This window comes from Rhyacophila brunnea, unplaced genomic scaffold (genome assembly GCF_057557595.1).
Source record: "Rhyacophila brunnea isolate RB1 unplaced genomic scaffold, BYU_Rbru_1.0 scaffold_3, whole genome shotgun sequence".
Lineage (NCBI taxonomy): Eukaryota > Metazoa > Arthropoda > Insecta > Trichoptera > Rhyacophilidae > Rhyacophila > Rhyacophila brunnea.
The window spans coordinates 54,466,447-54,484,507 of record NW_028232965.1 but is presented as its reverse complement, the minus strand read 5'-3'; the positions used below and the strand labels follow the sequence as shown (position 1 = coordinate 54,484,507).

General features: G+C 32.3%; 1 protein-coding gene across 1 annotated transcript in view; it reads left to right on the top strand.

Moving 5' to 3' along the window:
* Nucleotides 1-1,031: 1,031 nt before the first annotated feature.
* Nucleotides 1,032-18,061, top strand: part of LOC147068564 (neuropeptide CCHamide-2 receptor-like) — a 250,218-nt gene continuing 233,188 nt past the window's right edge. The window contains exon 1 of the mRNA XM_085953002.1: nucleotides 1,032-1,312. Within this exon, the coding sequence (XP_085809128.1) occupies nucleotides 1,032-1,312 (281 nt within the window). The remainder of the gene's footprint in view (nucleotides 1,313-18,061) is intronic.

The following is an 18,061-nucleotide window of genomic DNA, read 5'->3' as shown; positions in this document are numbered from 1 at the left end:
ACGTAGTAAATAATATTGTAATTTAAATAATAATGTGAATTTAATAGGAGATTGCTGTTTCTAATAGTAAAGACTTAATGAATGGATTAGCGATATTAAAGCAAATAATCATGGCGTACTTATGGCCTTTCCGCTTCATAAATCTAATTAGTCAGACAAATATGAAACTGCCGTAAAACGTATGATATCATGGTGGAATTACTTTGTTAAAAGTGCGAAGCATTGTTTTTTTCCAATCTTTCCATTTTTAATAATTTACGTGAAAAAATAAAATGAATCGGCAACCTACACATGGGTATAAATCAAACTTCATTCAAACTCAGTTTATTTCTAATGTAGCTATTTTTTTATTAAAAGTATTTTTTCTGTTATATTTTCGCTTTTATTTTATTTTCCATAAAAAATGATAAAAAATCAATCCCGAAATCCCGGGATTATGTTTATCAATCCCGGGATTCATAGGTATCGAAAATAGCTCGGGATCCCGGGATTGGAATCCCTAACCCACACTATAAGATCACATTGTCAGGGCCGGCTTTTCCATAGTGATAAAGGTACTAAGTATATCCCAAGTGTTATAGAGCCGCAATTTGAGCTTATCTTTATATTATTATTTTATCAAGTATTAGTAAGCACTACAATGAATGTCTAGAAATGTGTTTGATAAATATTTGATTTGTCGCTCATTGTTTCAGACTTCTTTCTAACGGATATTATCGTCTGAGGATGCCATAATTATTGTAATATCAATGTTTGTTTTATAATAAACTTAATCAAAATAGCATCGACTGCATTCACTGTATCAAATCATACTGTAACAAGTTATTGTCTAAAATATAATCTGCTATTATTATATGAATTAGCTTTTAATAAAATCAGTTTAAAGATAAAAGGTGTTAATATGAAAATGATCCCGCCGTTCTATAACACAGTGCCAGAAATCGCTTGGAATAAAATTGAAAAACTAAATAATAAATAATAATTTGATTTTTTTTTTGTTTTCACAGAGTTTTACTAAACACACCGCTAAAATGGAGGAAGACTACGTGAATCAGTGGCTGGAAAATAGTACAGACTTCGCCGCAAATGTAACGTCGATGACGATGAGCAGCCCAACACTGCTCTCATCGTCTCCATACCCATCTCCAACGTATTTCGAAGAAGACGAGGGTTATACGCCTTACTCCGAGAGGCCGGAGACCTACATCGTTCCCGTGGTGTTCGCCATCATATTTGTGGTGGGTGTCTTAGGAAACGGAACTCTGGTGATAGTGTTTCTGAGGCATCGAGCTATGAGGAATGTACCAAATACGTAAGTTTGCAACTTTTCATTGTTTACAATAGTTATAAAAAAAATGCCTAGCTGGAATTTGCAGTACATATCTAAGTAACTCGCATGGTAATATCGTCACTTCAATACTATAACTAAATAACTCTGATTTGGTCATTGTTGAGAAAATTAAATTTAAACATTACTTGATTAACATAAATCTAGGCTATAATTATTATTTAAAATAAAAATTGTGCTTGTCTAATTGAGAAAAATTAAATAATGTTCAACTGTATAAAAAAATATTGTAGATTTATTATTTTATTTATTTAATTCATTTGTGGTTTTAAAGTTATCTAATATTTTTCAAACACAACATTTATACAGTTCCCACTAACTTCTGACTTACCTAGTTTTATCAGTTTGTAGAGAAGGACATGTAGAATCATATTCAATAGCCATCTCAACAGTGAAAATTATCTAGTGTTAAATTAACTTAAATTAGTTATTAAATAACTCAAGTTATCTAGTTGTAGTACAACTGAATGAAAAAAAGGTTAGAAATAATATACTTTCCTTTATTTTTATAAAAACCTCAAATAAAACCTCAGATGCAGAATATAGCCTAGTATTTTTAAGCCGAGTGAGTTAGTAAGCTAAAATGTGCTTTTCGAATAATATGCAAGTATGTTTCTAAAGCTTTTTCAAACTCCATTATACAAATCTAGGAAGAAATGTTAAAATAAATACCTATACAACCAATTAAAATAATGTATCGTAAAATAGAATATAACAATAATTATTAGGTAGTTATAATAAATGTTTTCTAGAGTTTTTCCACTGTTTTACTTTATGTGTACGATTCCAGCATTTTCCCGTAGTTTCTATATTGTTGTATTTTTATAATACGTATATTTGGTTAATTTAACCAATTTCTCAATTATGTAAATATTGGCGAATTTTGGTTCTCATTAGCCACACCCCACACCTGTGGCTATAATGAAATATAGATTTCCCATCTCCGACCAGGATATCAGTTGGATTCTCGAAAGTAATGCAACCAACATTTAGTTGTTTTTTCTTGTAATCATTGCAAACAAACATGAATGTTTGCTACAAGTAAATAAATTCAAATAAAGAACAAGAGGTGATTCTAACGAAATATTACTTCCAAATGTTGCACCTAGTGCTATAATTCATCCCGAATGCACCGGACAGTGTATTCTCGGTGTGCATTTATCCAATAAAACCACTGACAAAGCAACGATGTAGTAATTTAGTTGGCTCTCACATCTAAACTCGCCTCGTCTGCTCATTCCTCTGATGTTGCATAATATGAAGACCGCGTACATAGGCACCTAGCGACAGTCACGCGTAACCTCTGGAAACGTAGATGTATTGTGATGCGGCGACCGGTAAGCTGGTATAGGAATTACCAATTCGTAGGTGTGCGTATGCATTCTGGCGGCTTCGACTCCTTCGCAGCCGGAGACACGTGGGATTTATTACCAGCAACACTAGCTGACTCTCAAAGTCTCATTCCCCCAATGTGCTGAGCTCTATTTGGTAACCTGTGTTTTGTGAATAACGATGGCGTCACATTGACGCATTCAACATGTTACAAAAGAGACAAGTTTTGATGTGAGAGTCGGCTTAAAGTTAATAATATTTACCGTGAATTATATATTATTACCAGTTTTCATACTTTTTACCATTGCTTGTGAAATAAAAAAAACGTTTAAGACAATATCAGAACTTGTAATCGCGAAAAGCGATGTTGCCGTTTTAGGTGGTTAGAATTTAGATAAATGGTGAACATTACTAGGCAATGACTAAAACGAATTCATTATTATTAAAATGCAAAAGTGGTTTATGGATAAAACTTATAAATCATCTAATAAATCTGTCAGTATGGGACATGCATTGGGATTAGATAAAACTGAATATTTTGAACAATGATTTCTAGGAGCACGTAACTTTTCCATCACTCCACCAAAGAGAACTTTGTCTGATTTACAATTCAAAAATAAAACTTTTAGACGTAAAGTTATACATAAGTATGGCAAAGAACGTGTGTGTAATGTTTTTTATCAATCGTTAACCAAGTATCGCTTTGGCTTCGAGTTTAGGAATTTATACAAAAGAATAAGAAAATCGTCTATAACAGGAAAGATAATATTATTATCTTATAAAGGTATGTTACCTTCTAATCTATTGGCATATACTTTGCATTATATTTCACTCAAGCAAAATAAAATCATAACACGATTATCAAAATGATTCACTTAACTAGGTATACGCATAATAAGGATTAAAGTGTTTAACAATTACTTACCTACTGAAACCTACATTTTCATTGCCCTGCGTAAACAAGCTATAACCAGCGTTTGGCCGATTGTTGCACATTTCTAATGTTTTTTATTGTTTGTAAATATTAACTTTGAAAGTCGTATTCAAAAAACTACCTGCCTCGGTGTGGCTGCCCAATTTCAAGAAATACACGTGTATAGAGAAATCTATGATGGGATATATCACTATGCAATACTTATAACAGTCAATAATGCACTCAGACCTCACTCGTAACTCGGACTTTTGCGCTTGGCCGATAGGTAGATATATCTGATAGACTCAGACTGTTCGAATTTTGTAATCTTCACTCTGTTATTATCTTGATATTCAATAAAAATACGATTCTCCTGTTTCTCCAAAACCACTTTTGTGTCAATTGATAGCATATCAAGTCTTCAATTCCTATGTAATCATAGTGTAGGTACGAGTATATTATTTTGAAACAACCTCAGAAATTTTAGATCGCTTGTACCTAATGGGACTTTAACCCACGTCCATCGACCCACTAGAGTTGTTTTTACAATAAAAAAACTCTCTAGAAAGTTTATTGAATTGGTCAATTTGGATAATCCCAGAAACAAACCTTTTAGAAAAATCAAAAAAAAATCACAATTTTTATTTTTCGACTGAGTGGTTTCAACCAATTAAACTACCTACCAATAAAGTAGTGCAATTTATTGTATCATTAACTTGATTTTAGTTACTACCTACATGACGAATACCTCAGAAAACACACCCCAGATAACGTATATAATACAAAGTTTTTATTTACATAATATTATCAAAAAATATTTACATGCAAATCAATAGAATTTTTATGGAACCAAAAAAATCTGGGTTTATTCGAATCGTAGTGTTTCCGAAGTTGTTCCAAATTTTAAAAATATACCTAGTTAACCTATTTATTCACCGAATAACAAATTGTCTAAAAATCACTCATTGAAATTATTTTCGTTTTTATTGAAAGTAATACTATTTTTTTCTCTATTAAATAAGGCCAATAAAATATTACAGAATGATAGTTTTGATGGTGGCCATGTTCGTTTAATTTTATTCGCAAAACAATGTTGAGAGCATTGATAATATTATCATAGGCTGACTGTGATTGATTGTTGATTTATATAGAATAATATTTGCAATTATATAAATCGTTTTAAAATTCCACAATACGTTACTACGAATCGTTAATTCAGAATATATATTATTTAACTGGCTTTGACGCAAAGAGTTTTCCAAGAAATTCTGTTAATATCTAAAATCCGCATCAAATACCTACACAACATTTAGCTAACAATTTTATCAATCGTCAGCAATCATATTTTGTTTGAATTATGAGTTGTTGTCTAGACTCTTGACTAGGGTTTATAGAATAAATTAAATCAACGTTTGAATCAAAAGTATTCTGGTCAATGACATTCAGTTGTTTATTAGTTTTTGGTATTTGAGTTTACTTGTTGTGTATTTCGGAAGCACCTATTGATTCAGAAATACTAGTATATAATATAATATATATAATAATATTATGTATCATACATTTATTAATGTAATGTAAAATACTTCATGTATATTGAACATATTATTATAACTCCTATACACGTGCATGGATATACTTGTAGCAATAGTGTGTAAATTAAACTATCGCGATAATAACTGTTTACATCTCAATATCATCCTTCAAACGTAAACGAGACGCGTTGCTGTGATTATAATTATGGTGTTATTTGGTTGTGAAAATTGGTAAACGTCAAAATTCTTTGCGCGGTGTAGTTCGTATTTTTTATGGTAGGTTCGCGACTATCATTCTACTGCACAGGCGCTGATATCGTACAAGTTCCAACTGTCGTGTGAACATTCAGAAGTTGATGCATTTTTTTTGATCCATGCATGAAATCTTGCAACTTGCACGATAATACAACGACAACGTTTACACGACGTTCATTTTCTTATTGTGTATTTCGTTGTACTGTCAACAGTAAATCCAGGTTATTATATTTAGCAATTAAACATTAACGTCAGCTATTCAAAAAAGTGCTTAAGTTGATTCGGTTGCAGTTGAGATAATCGGTTTTGAAATAAATCAGTTTTCCAGAAGTTAATTGGTGTATTTTTTTTTTTTAAATTCTTTTACATTATTTATGTATAATTAAGTTTTTGATATTGTTTTATATTATTCACTGTTTTAAATAAGTAATTTTATTTATAGTTCATAATGATAATCTCAATATAATCTATATCTACAAATTAAAATATCTTATTATTTTGCTTATATATGACAAACTCTATGATACACAAAAAAGAGTACAATTATTATTTACACACATTGGCATTAAAATATTAATTTCGTAAAAACGAAACTTAAGAAATTTTACCCTACATCTACTGATTTGACATTATTATTGTTAATAATGTGAAAAACTAAAATACACTTGTGGATATTACAGTATATCGAGGCATTAATGTCAAATAACACTATCTACAAAAGTGCAACTTTACAGGAGAGCCAAAAATCGTTATTTTAGATTCTTGTAACTCAACAAGAGACCTGTTTATTTAAAACCTAATGTTCATATTTTATAATTTATTGTGTATTGTACATTTATCTTGCTTATGATGATGTTAAAAATTATAGGAATAGTTTTGAAAAAATATGAAAACGAGGGTAACTTATGTAGTTAACGTTAAACTTTACTGACGATTTAAGAAGAAATTAGAAAAGATTGATATAACGTTGTTTGACTATCATGTAGCTGGAAATGTAAAATAACGTTATCTCAAAAAAGACTTTTTTGTAGATAACGTTGTTTGACTTTAAGCACTCGAATTATAGCTCTAATAATTACCCAAAACTAATATCACGCTGATCCGATTTCTAACTCATTCTTGCTAATCAAGCCGTTGTAATAACTGGTCACAATAATTATATTATTCTATTAACAGGTATTAAATACGTTTTGTCGTTTGTTCAAAAACAGTCGAACTCAATATTGGATATACCTATAAAACCATGTAGAGGTAAATCGTTTTACAGTGGCACCATGGGTACGGCAAATGCGGCTTGCAGTTGTAGTGGTATTGTTTGCTAGCATTGAAACAGGCATTGTCGCAAGCAATTCAATACACGCGCGAATCGCCTATGGTGCCACTGTACATTGATTTACCTATACACTGCAGAACTTTCAAATTTTAAATACCTAAATAATAATTGTAAAGTAGCAAACATACTGTAAATCTATTCATTATAATCTATTAGCATTCATATACACGCAACCTTTTCAGTATATTAATATAGAAGTAAGTTATATGTAAACGAACCTTTAGAAATATAATATTTGAACTATTGTAACAATATTAGGTAGTTTTAGTCTATATGAAAATTATATTAAATATTGTTAATATACTCTATGTGACGTATAAATTAAACCAACTTTATCATCGAAGCACGCTTTCCACGTTGAATCGAGAATTGAAGTGAGTGGCAAAGTTTTCATCCTATGTAATAAAGCTTCTGCCCATTATTCAAATTTTGAAATAAATACTTCAATCGGATTAAGGATTAAACTAGCATGAAGTATGTTCAGTTTATGAAGTATGGTTTCGTGAAGTAAATTTAATTAAAAATATCTTCCTTAATATTTCACGAAAGATTGACTTGTAGTAAAACTTTGAAAGTGGACTTGCAAAAGATGGTTTTGAAAATCTTTTAATTTATTACAGAAAGCGAAAATACTGACTTATCTATTTTTATACACTAAAGCCAGTCTGCAATAGTATATTTTTTAGTAACTGAGTGAGTAACTTTCCACTTTTCATTCTGTCAAATCTGAGTATTATCTTGTCTGTCTATAGCACGGGTTTCTAATCCATGGGTCGCAACCCCTAGAAAGTTTTTTACTATTGAATCCCGAAAACTAAAAAAAATATTGACTATGCTGCAAAATTAATTAAGAATATTTATTTTTATTCGATGTCGATATCGCCTTCAGTGCTTATATTATCTTATGTATAGTCTGCTGGGAACTCATAAATTATGGGAACTGAATTACCTGATGGGTAAGGAGTAGCATGCAACCAATCTCTAGTGCGGAAGAATACGGGATAAACTTAAACACGTGTCAAGAATACGTGATACGTTGAATACTAACAACTGCTCTCGATGTATGCATTAACGCTCATTTAGTATTGGTGTATTACACACACTATTGCACGTCCATAATGCGTGGTTCATTTTCGTAGGACACTCATACATTCAAAACTTTGCGTCAAAATGTAGTGTATTGAATATAGCCTATCGGAATTATATTTATTAATCTGTTCTGTGATAGTCTGTATATGCGAGTATCGGAGTATCACAATATATTATGTACATAACTAATATAACATTAATTCTAAGGTAACGTTACTATTATTGTCATACCTAAGTATATATTGTTACCTAAAAAGGGACAATCTTTGGAAAAATCTAGTCATCCAGTGGTACCCAAGAGATAGAAAACGTCCGCAAGGTAGACTTAGAGGCCGCTAGATCGATGAAATGATAAAGTTCTGCGGAAGTAAGTGACAACGCAACGCACAGGATCAAAAGAAGTGGAAGCAGTTTAGAGAAGCCTTCATCCAGTAGTGGAAAGATACAGGCTGATGATGATGATAATGATGATGATGAGCTACCTAGTACATTATTTTATAGTTATTCAAGACACCATGGATTTAAAGTTTAGCTAAGTTCTCGAGATTTCAGCATTTTAAATTCGGAAATCAACTCTAAATAAATTAACATTGCTGACCAAAAATTAAAGAATTCGAGTGAAAAAGTGGAAAGAAAAAGAATTAATTGTAAAAGTAGTTTTTTGAAATAATAATATTAACTTAGAGAACTTTATAAACTTTACTGTAGTTTAACTTCTTTTATTATTACTGACATCTATTGGCAGTAGGTATTACAAAGAATACCTAGCTAATTTGTCATATTTTAATTTTTTTTTAATTTTGATTAGATTTATAAAACATAGCAGAATCATATTAATAGTGTCACCCTAAATGCCAAATCCATTAAATCTGAGCTATTTCATGCCGAGCATTTTCATGGCCATAATCCTCTATAAATAATGGAGTGAAACTGAGTTATTTGTTAAATTCAGAGTACCTATTAAGGTTTTTCAACTCTTAATAAAAAAGCGACATTATGTCAATGCGTTGATGCACGATCTCAATGATAGATTACTAATGCTTTTTTTATTTTTTTTTATAAATAAATTAGAAACTTTAACGTATCTTCTCTTATTGCAGATGTACATAAAAAATCAATGTCTTATATTATATGTTCATTTATGAACAGCCAATCTTTTCGTTTTCCACTTTCACACACACAAAACGGAATTTCGTATAATATGTCCGTCTTTGTTTAGATTTGAATCATTTGATCAGGCTTGAATACTGGTGATATTCTAGTTCGACAAAAATGGAACTACATTATTTAAATTAGCACACAAGTGGGTACGAGTAGGGATTCCAATCCCGGGATCCCAAGATATTTTCGATACCTATGAATCCCGGGATTTATAAACATAATCCCGAAACTTTCGGGATTGATTATTTTTTATCAATTTTCATGGAAAATAAAATAAAAACGAAAATATAACAGATAAAATACTTTTAATAACAAATAACTACATTAGAAATAAACTGAGTTTGAATGAAATTTGATTTATACCCATATGTAAGTTGCCGATTCGTTTTAGTTTTTCACATACATTAATAAAAATGAGAAAGATTGGAAAAAAACAATGCTTCGCACTATTAACAAAGTAATTCCACCATGATCTCATACGTTTTACGGCAGTTTCATATTTGGCTGACTAATTAGATTTCCGAAGCGGAAAGGCCATAAGTACACCATGCTTTGCTTTACTAGTTTAAATCTCGCTAACCCATTCATTAAGTCTTTCCTATCAGAAACAGCAATCTCATACTAAATTCACATTATTATTTATATTACAATATTATTTACTCCATTAAACTTATGTATTTCCAAGATTGAACGTATACAATATTAACAATAAATGTCTTAAATAGTATAAATTATACTAGATTTATTTATGACCGATTTTGTTATCGATCAATGTTATTTGTAAATATAAAAAAATTATATTAACAATGGAAAAAATGCCAATTTCGGGACCAGTCCCGGGATCCCGGGATTGTCAAATTGTAATCCCGAAATCCCTGGTTCAGAATTTTGGCTCGGATTGGATTCTCTAGGTACGAGTAAATATATTAATAACTTAATATTGCATAATTACAATATTACATAATACTTTTTTAATAATATTTATTTGTTTCTAAATGTCATGTTGTGAACGTCTTAAACTTATAATTTGTAATTTCCACAATATGTAAAATAAATTAAAATTGAAAATTGAAAATTGAAAAATATAAAAAAATCTACTTATCACCAATTATTACATTACCTGTTTTACTGTTTCCTGAATATAAGTCTAAGAAAACGTAAAATATTAAACAATCGTTTTCCATAAAGTCTTCACTAATAGATACTTTGTTACTACTGTATTATGTAAGTATAGGTAATCTGGTATATAAATATGGTTTGCTAAAATCAACCATTAATAATAATCAGTAATAACTACATAAAAGAAAATGAAACTTCATAATTCTTACAAATTTCTTCTTATTGAGATAACATAACTCCATTTTCTTTTTATGTGTTGTGTGGTATTTTCTTAAAAAATAAACTGTGCATTTTAAAATAAATTAAATAAATAGCTTTTTTTAATCTAACGAACCAAGATTTTAATTTTCTTTCGAGACTCTTTAACTTGTATATTTACATAAATGGTCATTGTTTCTTTTACATGGCCCCAAGTATTCAGAAACATCTGTTATTATAAATTGTTTGGCAACCAAGTTTCGCATGCAGTCTGGCTCTTAGCAAATTGGAAAGTTTTTTTTAAACCTTTGGCTCTAATTATATACAGTTGATACTATTTCTGGAGAAATGTTCTTGCAAAACAAAAGAAAATTCAATTCAGTAAACTGCCATTTACAATCAAATTACCATTATTTTTAGGTCACATTATAATATTTATTTAAAATATTATGTAAGTTTAAATTATATTTATGAATATAGTATAATTATTTATAAGATGTTCATAGTATGTACCTATTAATAAAGTTATACATTTTAGAAATGTTAACTTGAAAATTAAAATATTTTCACTTAGGAGATTAATCAGGACAGTATTATAACATTATTTTATAAATTATTAGATTTCCCAATGAAACAGATGGATCTGAGTGGCGAATTTAATGTAAAGAAGCAATACTTATTGTTTGGGCCAATTGTAGTAGCGCTAATCTTATACAAATTGAAATAAACCCTTTCTCCCATAATGATTGTAATGAGCCCAGGCATGTTATAAACTTAACTCATTGTTCAAAAATATTGATATAAACACCTGTTTACCAGTTACCCGTCGAAACGTCATTACCGGCATAATTTTTGAGCGTCGATCGCCGCAATGCATGGTGACTCATGAAGAAATTATCATTTGTACGTCGTTACCTCTAAATCTGTAGGGTTTGAGCAAACGTTGCTTCTGTCATTTATCATAAACTCATCTTCATCCCAAGACCAAAGTGGAACCATGAGGGTAATAGTACTAGTGGGTGAGTGCGGGAACACGGAGTCAACCTAGTACTCCCGCCTTATCAACATCAAAGGTGAGTGGCTGGATTGAATCCCTGTATAACTCTCCCCATGCATCCAAATCATCTCCTTCCCACAGTCCACATAAAAAGCGCCGCTAATTATTATTTAACAAACTATGTAATTATAATAATATGATTAGATTTGTGTATGTGCGTTGACGGGAGATTTTGCGAGTAACGTTAACAATTAAATTGATTTAATTTAAAATTAATTTAATTATAGTCTATGGTTCGTATATTATAACAAGTGAGTGGGTTCGATATGTAGTTTGTATGAATGATAAGACGTGGCAAAATAAAGTTATATAATAGAGATCCCAAGTGTAAGGTATTGTATGGTAGATTGTATGATATCAAGAAGATAGCTGCACATAATAATTCAAAAGGGGAAAATGCTCGCGGGTAAGACGATGATAGCAGCATTATTATGTCCAGCTGTATACATCGGGGATGATAAAGAGGAAGAAAAGTATATTGTTGAATTTAACTGAGCGATAACATTTATCACACATTTAACTGCATACAATTAATAATTGTCTTATATTATATTACTTTACCAACAAATTCGATAACATACATTGTTGTTAGCATCATCATCATTAACATCATCCCGGGTCAATCCACTTTTGGACGAAGGTTTCCCCATAGCTTCTTCCACTCTTTTCGGTACTTAGTAATTCGCTGCTACGTATATCCACCGAACATTGTGAATAATTTGTCTATCCGTCGGGTTTTAGATAATCCTTGGGGTCGTTAAATTCTCCTTATATGACGACATCTGTCCAGCGTTGTCAACTCAATGAGAGACATGTCCAGCCTATTACAATTTCATCTGCTTGTCGACCTCTATCACATCGCGTATCACGTACTCTGATCTGCCTTCTTAACCATTTGCTTATTTTTTAATGTTCAATGACGATTGTAGGTAACCGTTTTGACTGCTGACTGCTACACCAGTAAATTGTTGACTGTCCACGGTCGGCTACCAAGCTCTTTGAGCTTGGACTTGTCTCCCGACTAACATGTCCATCTGGGGGAGAACTTCAGGATATAAACATTGGGGTATAAACCAACTCGTTTGAGAATGTCCAACAATGTGCTCCGAAAAAGGAGAGATTGCCCAATTCGGTCTAACCAACCGTTGAACCCATCGGGCAGTCAAGCCTGGTCGCCACAAAGGTAAATTTTGTTGCGCTTAAAAATGTGTGGCGTCTTATTACGGACGTGATGATCTTTCCACATAGTTTTGTATATCCGTATTGTTTTGTATACTATTTATTTATTGATTAGAATCACTTTCACGGTGATTTTCTATCCAATAAGCACTTTTTATTAGATTACGTCTTTGCAAACAGTGAAAGCACACTTGAGTACGATATGACTTCAGTCTTGGGTATCTGCTTCTGAAATATTACCGGTCATAAACAAATGCTGCTGCTTCACACGCAAACATGCCGTGCGGGGCGGATTGGTTTGTAGGAGTCGATGTTTTTGTTGTTTCTTTTGCTCTACCAAAAAGTAGTTGCTATTAAATAAATTATACTTTTCGTGCGTAGCACAATATGATAAAGTAAATTTAGGAATTGCAATACCGGTATTTAAAAACCGAGATTCCAGTATTTATCGATACCGAAATACCGGTTTTTAATAATAAAAAAACGGTCTCGATATTAAGAAAGCACTTTTTCAAAAATGAATTTACTGATATTTTTTAATTACTTTATCCTTATTACCTGTTAAATTCAGTATCGTTTCTCTGTGCGGTCAATACGCAAATATTTCTAGAGCATACATACGCTAATATCTAAGTATGCACTTTTTATTTGAAAAATAAAAATATAATCAATTAAATCAAAAAAACATACGAGAAAGGCGGACTGCCATTTCAGAGGTTTCATAATACTCGCACAGCTCAATAAAATATACGGACTTCTATGTACTTTCAGAAATATTATTATATCTCAGTGATTGCGAACCTATGGCACGCGAGGTGATTTTGCATGGCACGCGAATGTCTTAGTTTGAAGGAGATAAAATACATTATAATAATAATAAAATGACAGATCGCATTGTAAATAAAAAAAAGGAAAATACCAGAATAAGCTTTAGGTTTAATTTAAATATATAATTGCATAGGTCGGTCCTAAGACTTTATGTGTCACATATATTATTGTCGCACTAACCTCATCAGGCGGCGAAAATTACCGCGCCGCGAACCTCTAATTTTGATCGATTTACAATGCTTGAGACCACTATAGCGAGAGAATGCCTTATTTGATAGGAGCAATTCTGATGTCAATTTGTGCGTAAATGACCAAAGTAATTAACACATTAACCGATTCACTTCTTACGTACTAATTACTAATTAATTACCACATTTAAATAACATGTTAATTATATCTAATGGCCAACTAAGTCAAACGCGCCAATCGCGTTGTCAGCACTAAATAAGCAAAGAATTTTATTTATATCCACAATAATGACTGCACCAAGAAACAAAAATTTGATGTAATGCTGGCAGGCAGTTTCAAAATTGGTGGACCGAAATGGATGGTGTAATTGAAAAAAGTGATAAAGTTATATGTGTGTTATGTGTGAGTGGTATCTAAAACATTATCATTTTTAAATAGAATTTCTAAAAACTATTTTTTCCCCATAACTACTCGGCACGTCAAACAGTTTAAAAATAATATTTGGGAAATTTTGGCACGCGTACGTAAAAAGGTTCGCCAACCCTGTTATATCTGAAAGAGATTTAATAGCTCTAGTTATTGGTAGACCTGCACCTGTTATTTTAGTTATAACGAATACCAGAATTAAGATCGGTACGTAGGGATGTTATATGGAAAGAAAAAATATCGATCTATGGTAACGGTATTGTATCTAAAGAAAACTATTTATACCAAGTATCGAAGTATCGGTCCAAAATTGTCAATACTTCTTTGCCGTCTCTACCGTTATGCAATAAGAACAACCTGTATCAGTAAGTGGGTCTGAATTTATGACAACGATGGTTATGAAGGTCTAAATAGTATTTGAGTATAATATTATTATATATTATTTTCGCAGTAAAGTTTTTTTGTTGCAGTGTTTATAATAAAAAAAAAATACCTGATTTGAAGTTAACTACGGTTTAGTGCGAAATAAACTGAGGTAAAATACTTGCGAACCGAAAGCCTTCTTTTATACGTATTTTTATTACCTATATTGATATCCCAAAATATATTTCGTGGGCCGAAAAAGATCATTTACGAGCGGATATTGTCTTCCACGACGTAGATTACGCGTCGAAGCCTTAAATTTAAAAGCGAAGCAACCGACGCCCTTGCGGCTGTATTGACATAATAAGGGACACTGCACCAGAAGAATAAAACTAAACTATTTTTTTAATTTAACAAATAATTCGCAATGTTTGACAATGTAACATTCTCTAATCAAACAAACATAATCTGAAACCATAAAAATCTAAAAAAAAAACACCCTACGGGATTCGCGCTCATGTGCCTCACCATTAAGCTATACGTGTCCTATCTAATTACGATTAAGATAAGTTATAGTTTTTACAATATGTGTTTTTTTTGTTTAAATTTGTATGATTTTACCGAGGCCTTGACGCCATTTTCGCTGTCATATCGCCTCTTCTCTTCTAGAAAGGGATCCGCCGATCAGGCCCTCACTCCAATTTTGTTATAATTTACAATTTTGCCAAGCTCATTCATCTTACCCACCGCCAGGGCACCTTTCAATTCGTTGACATTCTCAAAGATAATATGTGATTAAAAAGTGAATTGTACCTAAATTGCAATAAGTGCGTATTGAAAATTTGCGTTTATGTATTTGACTATATTCTTTTCTTTTTAGCAATACATCAGGCCATGAGATCCAATGACAGTAGTGTATGCATTGAAGTTAATGGCCCCACCAAAACACATCCGCCCCGCACCACACCCGGTCTTAATCGGGCGTATCACGGAAGCCTATGTTTGGATTTGATTTTTCATTTTTATTTTTCTGGGAATGTATCACGAGCAGTTACCCAAGACTAAGGTCGCCATGCACTCAAATGTGCTTTGACTGAATTTACACGACTTTAAGTTAAGGTACCCATGGGAGAGATGAGCACGTAGACTGTAGAGGCTATATTAAGTTAATATATCCCCTAATTAGTAAGTAACAAATTAAAGCTAATCTTCACGTTGGCAGTATGACACCGCAAATTTTCTAAATGCAATAAAATTGGCCTTTGTCGCGACCAGGTCGGATGGTCCGATAGGCCTAAAAGCTGGTTGAACCGACGTGAGCAGCTGTTCCCTTTCCGTACCTACACATTTTAGGATATTCCCAGAGGATGTGGTTTGCATCCTGTTTTTCTCCGCCACATGGACATGTCGGTCGGATAACAAGTCCAATCTCAAAGAGCTTGGCAGTGAACCCACCGTGGCCTGTCAAAAATTGACTGGTGTGATGGTCAGGAGTCAACATGGTTATCTCCAAACACCATTTAATATCCGGAAAGAACAAATATGTGTGCCGGCCCTTGGTAGATTCATCCCACTTTCGCTGCCAGGTCTTCGAAGCCGCCTTCAATCCAGCGTCAAAAGACGGATTCTCCGCTTCAACGAGGTTACTTTTTCAGCAACAAGCCGAGGAGGCGGGGCAAGATGAAAGTTATCAACAACGGCCTCCTCGCCTTCAAAGAGCATCGCGTATGCACCGTAGACATGTATATTATGCAGGTCAATTTGAAGAATACCATCTAGGGCTGTAAAAGCAGTAAAATATTAGTAATTAGTAGTGGTAGCAGTAGTGAGATAATCACAGAAATATTTATTAATAATATCACTTAGACGTATTGTGATTTGCCGGTTATCGAACTATTGAGAATTTAAATGGAAAGTGGTGTCGATTAGTAAGTCAATGCTGGGCGTGTGATAGGTAAGCCGGGTGGCTGGGTAGTAAAAGCGGCGAGCGGTTGAGTTTAGTGAAGATTTTTGCCAATATCTGAGTTGCCATTAAAACAAGATGATCGCCTGCGCTCGACCAAGTCGTTACTTTCCTGCTAACCTTCAACGGTGGTCCATAGCAATATTTTATAGATAATTTATCTTCCAAGCTATTATCACCCTTCTAAAAACTGTTACTTCTTGCCTTTATCATAATTAATATACCAGGTAGAGTATATTATGTTTTATAACATTGCACCTTTTCTGCACTTTTTACTAAACTGATACGCCTCTTCGTCTGATTACCTCGCATATAATTAGATCATTGATATTCACTGGTATAACTATATGTATTAATAATTAAATAAATAGATATGATATGTAAAAAAGTATTTTTAGAATATATTACCTACGTCATTTTCATTCTAGACCCGGAGTGCAAAGTTATGAAGCGTATACTCTATCTATATCCAACTTTAAGTACGCTATGATTTACTATCCAGTAACCATTAACCTTGAACAAAATATGTATTATATTTGATTGATGATAATAATTATTATAATTAATATTAATTGTCTTTCATCATCACAAAAACATACTTACTCAATTTCCCATTCGTCATGAAAATGGTTTTCTTTTGGGAACTCATTTAATTTATCATCAAACTATTATCCTACAATGTAAAGAGCCTACTACGTGAGGGTAAAAGTATGCTTCAGTGTCAAGCGCGAGGTTTCAGATGTTCTCTTTCTCTTACTCCTATGACAGGCCTTAAGTAATGCCATACGATTCAAGTAAAACTATGAGGTCACGCGGGCTTCCTCTTAGTTAATTATTTAAATCATTTAACTTACCGTCAAAATATTCTATTACTGTGTAAATAACGACTACGTGACGGTAAAGGGAACTTTGCTTCAGTTTAAAGCGCGGGGTTTCACATGTTCTCTTTCTCTCACTCATGCGACAGGCCGTTAGTGATGCCATACGAATCAAGTAATACGGTGAGGTCACGCGAGCTTCCTCATGGTTAATTTAAAAATGACTGACGTACCGGAAATAAAAATAGGAATGGCTAATGCTTCCACTTCAAAATCTCAATGAAATCATATACTATTGTGTTGAGTTTTCTTGAATATGCCAGCATTATTTGGAGTCCTAATAGGTCCATCCACACAATTAAGTTGGATCGAGACCACAATAGATTTCTTAGATTTCTCTATTTAAGAATATGCGGGTTCTTTCCTTATGATAATGATAATAAAATGAATTTTCCGACTCGTTTTCTTCTGCGAATGCTATCAATGCAATCCCTGTCCACCCGAAGAGTGATTGTTCTTTTAAAGCATTTCTTTTTACTTCTTCGTGGGTTCATTTACAATCCGTATATACTTGCAAATATTAATTTTCATGTTCCCACCAATATCACTCGTAACTCTACGGTCTTCAAGATACCACGTCGCAGGACAGATGTTATGTTTCATGATGCTGTGTATCGTGCAATTAACTTATTTGATGGCACCATAAAGGTTGACTTATTTTTTATTAACTATTATAATGTTTGTGGACGTGTTAAATAGGTTAAATTTATAATTGTATATATTATCATGTTTCTTTGATATTTACATATTATACACATGCTGTCTTTTCTACTTTCTTCTTATTATTAGTTGTTATTTGTAATTAAGATATTTTAATAATTTTGTGTTTATTTTGTACTTATTTATTTTGTATTACGGCGCATTGGCCAATCGCTGTAATGATGTAATACTCTTTTTT